We start from the raw sequence: 11260 nt of genomic DNA, 5'->3' as shown, positions 1-11260 counted from the left end.
TAGGAGTGGGTGTAAGGTCACTAAACATTCAGATGGGACACCAAACACCAGAAGTGAGCTGAGGGATCATCAGCCCCTAGAGCTAGAGCTAAATCCCAAAGCTGCATTTATTAATTAGACCAAGATACAACAGGGTTCTTGTCTTTAGGTCCTAAAGCCCAACACAGGCCTAAGCTAGACCCTCACCCACACCCTACAGCTCTCTAAACCCCTAAATTATCACCATCAGGGCTCTTCCCTCAGCACCTGAGCGTGTTTAAAGACTGCCTTCTATTCCTATTCCTATACTGTGGTCTTTGGTCGCCGTCCACGCCTGTATCTTTCACACTCGATCAGTGCAGATTCATATTTGATGGCTTTGCAGCAGCTAAAAAGGCCAAGAAACAAGTTATTACACTGTATTTTGTAGTGTTCATTCTGTCTCTCTTTATGTGCTCTGAACCACAATGGAAATAAACTTCATCGGCCTGACCGTGATTTAAACTTCAGCCATTGAGTAATAAAGAGTATATTGGCTGATGCGCAGCGGTGCAGGTATACTAATTAAACCAGTCCATCAGTAGTTAATGAAAGTTCACAGAAATCCAAGAAATTTGTCTTTTTAAAAAGTGAGTTTAATATGAAACTCAAATGAAATCATAAGTGATTTTAGGAAGCATCAGGATTCTCTTTAATGGAAGAAATGGTTTCAGGATTATAATCAGCTAAAGTACTAAACTCAGCGGTGTGTTTCAGAATAATTTCACGCCATTGAAAGACTCACGCCTGTCAAATCTAAACCAGTTGTACAAACATTGGACCCGTGTTCCCCTACAACCCCAGCTTTCATGAAATGAGCAATCGGCCAAGCTACCGCCTTCTTTTAGGCAGATCTGAGCTTCAGGTGTCCCTTACCTTCACTGTAGCCTTTATTTAATTAACAGATTTTTAAACATTAAGGATTGGTTTCCCAGACAGGGATTAAGCACAGTCCTGGACTAGACAGCTTTCCAAATGGAAATTCTCAATTGAAAGGAGAACAAAGTCCAGAACTAGGCTTAATCCCTCTCTGGGCAACCCAGACCCGTAGTGTTTAAAAGCCAGGTTGGCTCAGTTTTGGCTCAGTACAGAGCAGATCGTGTGTGTTTTTACTTCAGACAGAACAGAAAGCACTAGAAACGTGTTGGCGTATTCATTAGTTTACACTAACCAGAGCTGAAAAAGCCAAAAACGGGCCATCTGGCTTCATACTAATTGGAATCAACAATAAAAAGTAAAGATAAATGCAGATCATTCATACAAAAACCTTGCATCTCCATTTTTGCTGTTTTTCATTTTCTCCAAAACGTGAATCTGGCAGTCATTCTTTATATGGCATCATAATTTCTTGATAAATAGACCAATAGAATCGTTCCAAAATGTCTTAAAATGTGAATAAGTCTAAAAGTGAATAAGGTTTTTCCCCCTCTTCCTGTAAAGCTGCTGGTTTTGGAGATAGAAGGTTTCTGCACTATACATTACTTTTCACTTCAGAACAGAAAACAAAAATCACAACATAAAGGAAAATGAGTCGAGAGAGAATTTTGTTCACGTCTTTATTTCTTTCTCTCCAGTAACTGACGTTTTAGTTTTTACAAAAAAAGTCAGCAGCTCTTCAAAAACAGGGCCGTCCCACCTTTAACTGGGAAAGTGGACGTCCAGCATTTACAGAAAAGCTAAACGTACAATCTCTGCACCGCACGACTACGCAAGAAAAGGAACAAGGAAAGAAAGAGGACTGGCTACTCTACAACGTGACCGCGACAACACAGGCAATACGGAAGCCAAACATCTACGCTCGGGGTTAGAAACGCGCCTCGCTTCGGCTCGTCCTCACGTTTTCTCATCAGTCTGGAAGTCTGAAGGTTAGACAGATAAACAGGGGCTGAAAGGTTACTTAGCGTGGCGTTTTACTTAAAAGCAGGTGGTAGAAAATCTAAAAAAATACAAGTGAAAGCTCAGGAGAGCAGGAAGATACCAGACAGGAGATTTTAATTAAAAAAACAAAACAAAAAAAACCCAAAAACAAACAGAGACCAGGTTTGAAGTTCCAATTTAAAAAACACCGAGCGTCTGGGAATTAGAGAAAGGCGGTGTAAGGCCTCCTCCCCCAATCAGACAGACAGACTCCGCTGATACGGATCAGACACCCGGCCTCTTTTTTTTTTATCCGAACTAGCGCCTCTTTTCTTTCCTATCAGACTTGCGATCCCGGTCCCGATCCCGCTCGCTGCGCGACGACCTCTTTCCCACCCGGCTCCCGTCAGGGCTCGTCCTTTTCCTTTCAGACTTGTTGCTTTTGTCCTTGGACCCTTTCCCCTCTCGTCCGCCGCTGCTTTTGGAGGACTTGTGCCCTCTCTCGCCGCCGCTCTTCTTGCGCTCCCGGTCGGAGTTCCTGCGGCGCCTCGAGTGCCCGCCGTCTCGGTCCCGGCTGCGTGAGCTGGAGGACGAGGAAGACGAGCCCGAGGAGCTGCTGCGGCTGCTGGAGCCGCTGGAGGACGAGCTGGAGCCGCTGGAGCTGGAGGAGGACGAGGAGCTGCTGGAGGAGCTGGAGCTGCTCCGGCTCCTGCTCTGCTTGGGTCTGGCTTTGCCGCGGCCGCGGGATTCCTCTGTTTCCCCTGCTTCCTCAACCTCCTTGGAGCCCGTTTTAGGTTCCTGAGGCTGGGCAGGGGGCTCACGGGTCTCCTCTTGATGTGGAGCAACTTCTTCTGGTCTCTTTTTCTGGAGCTCCAGGGCTCCATCTGCCTCTGTGCTGCTCTGCTCCATTGCAGTGGGTGCAGAAGGTTCGGAAGCTTCCGCTGGAGGTTCTTCAGACTCAGGCTGGACTTCCATGATGTTTTCGGAGGCTTCCTGGGACTCGGCGATGCTTTCCTGATGGGTTGCCTTCTCTACATCTTCCTCCCTACTCTCATGACCTACCTCATCTACTGCTGCCTCTGGGCTTTTCTCCTGCTCCTGGCTCTGCCCTGTCTGCCCCCCAGCTTCCTCCACCACTGCTGTAACCTCCATCTTCTCCTCCACCTCTTTATGCTCCTTCTCCTCAACTGCTGCCAATTCTTCCTGCTCTTCCTCATCTCCCTCTGCCTTGCCCTCATCTTCCTCCTCCTCTTTATCCTTCACTTCCTCCTCCTTCTCTTTCTCCTGCTCCCTCTCACCCTCCATCTCCCTAACCTCCTCTCGCTCCTCTTTCTCCTCTCCTTCCTCCTCCCCTGCCTCTTCCTCCTCCTCATCATCATCCTCCATCTCCACATCGTGTCGATTACCTGTCAGCCTTACTCTCTGCTTACCCTCCTCCTCTCCATCTTCCTTCTTCAGCTCTTCAGCCCGACCGGCCTCCTCCGTGCCTCTCTCTGCAGCCCGCAGGGGCTGACGCCTTGGCCGAGCCTCCATCTTGTTCAAGTGCTCGGCGAAAGCTTCACGCCTCTCCTCAAACATGGCTGCAAGAAAGGATACATGTTAATACACAATTAAGAGGACCCCTGCGTAATCCCTCACACCTGCACACGTCCCGTCTCTCTCCAGCGAGCTCACAGCAGACGTCTGTAGTCTAGTATGAAGACTGTGTCCGTGGCAGAGACTCAAGAGAGCTGCAGTGAAACGTCCCGACTGAGCCCCACATTTACACTCCAATAAAGCTTATTGATCACACGCCTCTGAAGTCTCCTCCTCATATTTTCCTCCATGAAGCTCATGTTGATGCTCAGTAGAGCACAGAGACGCTCCTTTAATAGAGCTGATATTACTGAAATGCTTCATTTTCAATGGGCAGATCTGCAGCTGAAACAGAAGCCTAGTGCAGCCCAACATTTTTAACATCAACATTTTAATAGATCATCCTCCTCATTATGACTTTTAGAGAAATGGGGTTTTGGGGAGGGGGGGGGGGTGCACTATAGACCCCTGTGGCGCAGCCTAAGCTTTCAGTCTTTGTTTTCCTTCCATTACTTTTACTTTTCTACTTGAAGTCGTTCTGAAACCAGTACTTTTACACTTTTACTGGAGTAAAAAGCTTCAGTTGATACTTCAGCTTCTATAGAGGTCTTTTAAACCCTCGTATCTAAACTCACTTCTCCCTGAGGAATGGATGTCAATTTCAACTTTTGACACCGTTGGTCTCAACACACTTGTTCAATTAATCTGATTCTAATGAGAGATCATATCACACCCGTCATCATTCTGTGGAAGACTGAGGTGATTCACATAAGAGCTCTGGCTAAGAGCAGCAGAGGAAGCAGAGGAAGTGTCCAATAGCTTTGGTTAGCAGTTTAATTTAGAAGTGATTTGTACCCTTACTAATTTTAAATACCTTTAAATACCTTCATGCACCCCCCCCCCACCCCACAGACTTCATGCACCCCCTCCCTCAAGAGCCCTCAGATCCGCCCACAGGAACATGCAGGCTGTAGCAGGCTTAACAGTGGAAAGTCTCATTAAAGCCCCTGTCTTGCTGATGACCTGAGGGTTCCCACTGATCTGCACATTTTAGAGGATGTTAAATCAGATTTCACTTTATTAGATTTGTTTAAAATTAGATGCTTAAAATGTACTTTACTTAATATCGCAATAGAAACGTCCCCATCAGGTTATTTTACCCCTGATCAAATCAGAGCCCATAAATGCTGAGTATCAGTCGATACCAAACCAATAAATAATCCATCCCACAGTTTAGATCAGATAAGACGCTGATTAATCTGATTAGTAAGATTCTTTTATTTTCAGTTTCTACAATCAGACATTCTGAACTGACGGATTTAGTTTAGTCGAGACTTTTCTTAAAAAGACTTTGTGCTTAATATCTTATAATTAACTCTCCTCCCTGACCAATCAGCTCACAGCACCTTTACAACACTGCAGTCTAATCACTTCCTGTGTGTGTGTGTGTGTGTGTGTTGTGGTGTGGTACACACTCCGAACTGGACTGGTCCATGGTAGACCAACAACTAGTGTGTAATTGTGTGCGTATGTTAGCATTAGCCTCCACTCGGTTCGGAACGGGTTCTTCAGTGCTGGTTTATAAACAGAGAAAGGAGAGTGAGCGGTTCTCCGGTTCTCCCGCTGGTAAAACAGAGCGTTTCAGTGAGTTTTATAAAGGGTCAGATATAACTGTCTGTTTTCAGGTTCCACTGTAAAGTAGCTCCACACTGCAGAACCTCGACTCCTTTATTTACCTTTAAAAAAACGAACACACTGCTGCTGCCGGCTGGGGATAATATCCGGTAATGGCATCTTGAGGACACCAGATGGCGCTCTGAACACAAAGACTCTGACTGGACTGGGATTAAAATAGCCGATACCACATCCATTGAAATCTGCCTGAATCGGCCCGGACCCTGAGCCCCAGGGCTGGGACATCTCTAATATTCTACTGTTTCGTATTTTTTGTGATTAAAATATGGTCCAACATTCTGACACGAACACAACACCTCAATCTGAACCCTTACCGTTCATTTTTTTCTGAGACTCCTCGAGGAGCTTCTGGGTGGCTGAGCACATGCGACCAGGCAGGAAGAAGATGGGTGGCTTGGTCTTCGTGCGAATAAACTTTATAATTTTGGAGTTGTGTGCGTTCCACTCCTCTTGCTGAAACAGACAAAACACAAAAGGGTTACTTAAAGGAACATAGCAGCTCGGTTAAGACAGGACGGTGGACGCAGTCCGAGGCGTATACCAGCTGAGCCAGCTCCACTTTATGCTCCAGAAGCCTCAGCTCGGTCTGCTTGGCACGTCTCTCCTCAAACAGCTCCCGTCTCTCGCTCTCCACTTTCTTGCGCTCTTGTTCTGCCTGGACTTCCAGCTTCTGCTCAATCTCTTGTCGCCTTTTCAGCTGGAAGAGTTTCAACAAAGCAGAAGCATCTCAGGACTGTTCAACAGGAGCTCTGATGACGTTCTAACGCTTCAGAAAGGAGAAGAGGCAAGAGAAATGATGATCTACCCGATCTGTGGACACCGTAGACTCCTGCTTAAACTTCTGCAGAGTTCCCATCAGCAGGCCAAACATGCGCCGATTCCTGTGAGAAGAACAGAGCAGAAACCTTTAAAACAGCAGATCAACCAGAAAAACGGCAGAAACAGAAACAGAGGAGAGCCCAGAGCCTGAGAGACAGCAGGGAACACACAAGCAGAACCGCTACCTTTGCTTCCCCTTCTCATCCATGGTCTGATCTTGAATAAGATCTCGACGCGTGCGCTCTTTGGAGGTAGCTACTACTGATGACTGCAACGCTGGCTGGAAACGAGACAGAGAGAGGTTTTAATATTAATCACACACCAGAAAACAAATAATCAATAAACAAAACTCCACTAAATTGACAAAAGTATTGGGACGCCTGATCATTCAGTGTTTCTTCTGAATCAAGGCTATTGAAAGAGCTGATCCTGCTTCTGTTGGAGTAACTGTCTCTACTGTCCAGAGAAGAAGACTTTCTACTAGATTCTGGAGGAGGAGCATTGCTGTGAGGATTTGATTGCAATCAGCAACAAGAGTGTTCACAAGGTCAGGATGTTGGATGATCACCACCACCCGACTTCATCCATCCCCAATTCAGTACTCCCAAAAGTACTGGATGGAGCTCCTCCACCATCATTCCAGAGAACACAGCTCTTCCACTGCTCCACAGCTCCTCAATGCTGGGGGGCTTTATTATACCCCTCTAGCCCACGCCTGGCATTAGGCAGCATGGAGCCAATAGGGTCATGATGTTGATCTGCTCCAGAGAGTCCTATTCTATTGGCAGTACTTCTTCTCTACAGGGACTAGACAAGCTGTGTCAGCAAGTAGCTGAATGCATTAATTAGAAGGGGAGTCCATGGATATAGTGTAGATAGAGTACTGTGAATCAAATATTCCATTATATCATTTATAACATGATATAAGGATTAAAGCACGATATGCTGATATTAAAACAATTAAATTAAACTAAAATGCCCAGCTTACAATTTCTACACTCTGAAACCAAACAGAAACTTAAAAATCCTGTTAAGGAACACAAACTCCAACACTGAAACAATCAGCGAATGGCCGTTAACTGCCGTTTCACACCCAACCTAAACACTCCACACTAAACTCCGCAGGGCCGTTACCTACAGCACTCCACAACAAAAGGTAGGGCTGCATTAACAAAGAGCTCTGGATTGAGCAATTCACTCTACTGAAGAGTGACAATCACTGGGTAATTACACCAATAACACTCCTGACTCTACGGTCTCCGACCTGTGGAACACGGGTCACATGTGTGAGCTCTGGATGGAGTCAGATAAACACTGTAAATGAGAACATAACCAGCTCGACTTTCAGAAAGGCATCGGAGGACGTAGTTTCTGTTGGTCAGAGGGGTTCTCTAATGGAAGCCTGGTGTCTAGAACATGGTAACAGCTAGAGTCAGGTTCAGGAACTGTGTTCTAATGAGGTGTTGAGTGAACAGGTCTTCTATGAAAGGGGCGGGGACTCCTTTGGGTGGGGAACTCCTGCAGTTTAGTGCTTTTCCTGCTGGAACGCACCTGATTCAGCTCACCTGTTAACTGACAGGTTACTGTTGGAGCAGGGAAATCATTACCTTTTGTTTCCTATATTTTCTCCTCCACATTTACAGGATGAATGTTTATTTACTGATTTTTATTTAATGATTTACTTCTAACTAACATTAGAAAAAAATATTAGGGAAATTAATAATAATAAAATGTGCCAGAATCAGAGTTGTTTTACTTCCAGTATGAATGTAAATAATATAGTTATTGCTTTTTTACCTCTATTACTTATATTGTGTATATATTGGTCATTTATCTAAGTTTTTGCATCCGAGTGCTTTTACTATCCCTTTTCTGCTGTGACTGAGAATTTCCCCACTCTGGGACTAAAAGGATCATCTTATCTTGAGTTGTACCTAGTAAATAAACAGCAATTGTGACTGTAACCTGACCAGGGTCTAGATACAGAAAATGTGGGAAAGCACTGGATACTCTTCCAAATGCATTTAATTTTATATGATTATTATTATTATTGACAAGTCCTTAACAACATAACCAAATATCCATGGTTTGTTTGGCCACAGTGACTTCCCATCCCTTTAATAAGCAGAACTCTCACTTTTTTGACATCGTCCTCGTCCTCAGCGTCGCTGTCATGGCGTGAATCTCTCCTGGCTCTCTGATCCCCCGCCAGCCTGAAACAGGTGTAATAAATTACATCCACAGCACAGCGATACACACCACCCAAACACTCCCATCACCAGCACCAACTTGATTTCTGCTGACTTTATATTTTAATATTCCAGTAAGTCATCAGTGAGAAACGACTGAAAGACTAAAGACTAAACCCAAACGACACACAACTGTGCAGACCATACCTCAAGAGTGCCCCCTCAATATCCCTCTGTTTGGCTGGGGGTCCTCCACCGCCATCAGAGAGGCCACGCCTTCGAATAACACAAACATGAGTATTAAAATTGACCACAGATCATCAAAAAGCAGAAGCTTTAATCAAACACACAAAGCAGCATGAAGACCCACCTCAGCAAGCCGATGCCTCGCCCCCTACCTCCACCTGGGCCTGTGATGGACAAACGCCTGGTCTGACCAGGTCTGAAAGGAAAGCAGAGACGGCATTAAAACACACAGCACACACTCCTGACCAGCTTATGTAGTTTTAGATAAAGAAAAATAAAATGAATATTTAAAAAATTATATAATTGTATTTTTTTATATAAGAGAGAAAGAGCTATAGATGTCAAATGTATAATGTACAATTCTTTATTATATATGTAAAATTATTTTGTATATACTTTTTTGTATTTTCTCGATTTGACATATCTCTCACTCTCGTGGTACTCCACTTTCCCTAGTCGGATTTACAGTGTAGAGACTCATTACAATTCAATTACAATAACAATTTCTACTTGGTAATAAGCACATAGCTTTAGTTTAGAGCTGGACAATATAATAAAAGATAATTAGTGATATCGTGATAGAGCTGATGTTGATAAACCACTGTATTCAGTCTGGGAGAGGATCTGAACAGCAGTGTTTAAGAGTCTGCTGCTACTGATGTACTTAGTCTGATTACAGGTATCGTGAGAAATGGTGTGTATATACAGCTGGGCAATGAGACAATATTCTCTCGTATTGTGTTAAATTGTCATCATGGATCACTATGATTGTATGGATGTACGGTGGATATCTTCAGCGGTTAAAGAGCACTGGTTAACTGCACATTTCATTACACACCGTGTACTCAGTCTTATTTCATTGAATGGCGTGTTGCACACTGAGTAAAGCCCAGTGCTCAGCAGAGGAGAGTACTTGGATTGCAGTTAAAATTTCACACTGTTGCTGCATTTTGTCTACATGACAAAATATTGCGATGAATATTGTATATCATTGGTTAGAGCTCCGGGATATCGATAACAGGGTTGTGGGTTCGATACCCGGGCTCGGCAAGCTGCCACTGTTGGGCCCTTGAGCAAGGCCCTTTACCCTCTCTGCTCCCCGGGCGCTGGAGTTGGCTGCCCACCGCTCTGGGTGTGTGTGTGTGTGTACTCACTACCACAGATGGGTTAAATGCGGAGGACCCATTTGCACACTGTACAGTGACACATACCTGCACCTTTACCCTTAAAAAGCATTGCGATTATCCCTCCCCCCAATATCGCCCAGACCCACTTTAATTTGACTTTTCAATATTAAAAATTACACTATAGCTTCATATAACAGATCATAGCCAATCAAACCTACATTAGGGGTGTTATGAAGGTCATATGAGCGGTCAGAGAGGACTTATAGATCTGCAGATCTGAGATTACTAGTGCAACTTTCATAGCTGATATCTGAGCTTTGAGAGATCATATTTTTACACATTTTTATTAAACCTGCAGATTTGTTTCACTGGTGACTTTCTAACCTGAAAACCTGAGACAGAGCATGTCTGCATTACAGCTGGACCCGGGTCCCCCCCCGCCCCCCGTCACCCTGGACCCGGGCCCCCAGCCCCCCCCCTCTCACCCTGGACCCGGAGCTCAACTCCTGGCCTCAAGCTACTTCACCCAACTTAACTACTGTTACACTATAAACTAATTAGCTAACTAGTGTTGTAACTCTGTAGTAATTTAAGACCGTATTAAACTACAGAAGGTGGCTATAACGCCCCACACCGCTCCTCCTCGCTCATACGGTGAGGGTTCCTGTTTTGACGCGGCGGAGCTAATTCTGCTAGCCAGCATGGCTCAGAGCTAACTTAGCTTAGCTTCCCAGCGACGGCATAAGAACGCTCATGCGCACTTGCGCCCTAGTTAGGCCGGAAGACCAGCGTTCAGCCCGCGTTCCAATATCCGCAACAGTCGAAACGTACACTTCACCAGCCGACACTTTAAATAATCATTAAAAATTGAAGAACCCTTAAATAAGATTTATTTTAAAAGTAAATAATGACAAAACATTACGTTTAATTAATTAACTATTAACTTAGTTTATTAGTTTTTATTAACAGTCGTAACTTACACTTCACCAGCCGACACGTTAGCTAAATAATCATTAAAAATTGAAGAACCCTTAAATAAGATTTATTTTAAAAGTAAATAATGACAAAACATTACGTTTGATTAATTAACTATTAACTTAGTTTAATAAAGAATTCCCTGGACTTAATAAGTATTCCCTCACGTTAATAAATCTACTCCTGAATTTTTAGAGAATTTTAGACAGAAAATAATATGTAGATATATTGACAGTATTTAAGGGTTTAAATAAAATATAAACATTAATAAAACTTTATAAATAAGCCTTGCGCGAGCTGGGAACTCCTACGAACTCGCTGGCCAAGTGCCCTAGATAGAACACAAGTGTGCACACTAGACCGCCGCACCTGGGCTACAGCCTCACTACAGCCCCCGTTAGCCACAGCTAAGCTAAAGGTAGCCGGGAGCAGAGAGCTGCTCACTAACGATTACAGCTTAAACAGAAGCGTAAAACCACCCGCGGCCGTACCGTAACTCATTCGGGTCTCTGCCGGTTAATTTCCGTATGTTTTCGTCCACGCTCTTGAGACTCTCCTTCGCCTTCTCCAGCTGGTCCTGCAGAGTTCGCACCGCCACCGCCATCTTGCTAAGCTAGCACGCCTCCTGCTGCTAGCATGCATATGGGAGACTGCCGGGACCGCACACGTGACGTCTCGTGATTGACAGGATCAGGAGCCACTGGGCGTCGACCGTGACAGGAACGCCAGCCAATGGGTGTCGTTCATTCCAGCAATGCC

General features: G+C 44.7%; 1 protein-coding gene across 1 annotated transcript; it reads right to left on the bottom strand.

Annotated features, from left to right (window-relative positions):
- Positions 1–1560: 1560 nt before the first annotated feature.
- On the bottom strand, positions 1561–11132 carry pnn (pinin, desmosome associated protein). Its single transcript, XM_072688964.1, has 9 exons — positions 10993–11132; positions 8524–8595; positions 8361–8429; positions 8102–8177; positions 6150–6244; positions 5951–6026; positions 5687–5842; positions 5460–5598; positions 1561–3455 (listed from the first exon to the last, which is right to left on the bottom strand). Exons 1-9 carry the CDS (start codon positions 11103–11105, stop codon positions 2194–2196), a joined length of 2058 nt encoding a protein of 685 aa, XP_072545065.1. The 5' UTR covers positions 11106–11132; the 3' UTR covers positions 1561–2193.
- Positions 11133–11260: the final 128 nt, after the last annotated feature.

The sequence above is a fragment of the Salminus brasiliensis genome, chromosome 10 (genome assembly GCF_030463535.1).
Source record: "Salminus brasiliensis chromosome 10, fSalBra1.hap2, whole genome shotgun sequence".
Lineage (NCBI taxonomy): Eukaryota > Metazoa > Chordata > Actinopteri > Characiformes > Bryconidae > Salminus > Salminus brasiliensis.
The sequence above is the reverse complement of the archived record's forward strand: the minus strand, read 5'-3'. Positions and strand labels throughout refer to the sequence as shown.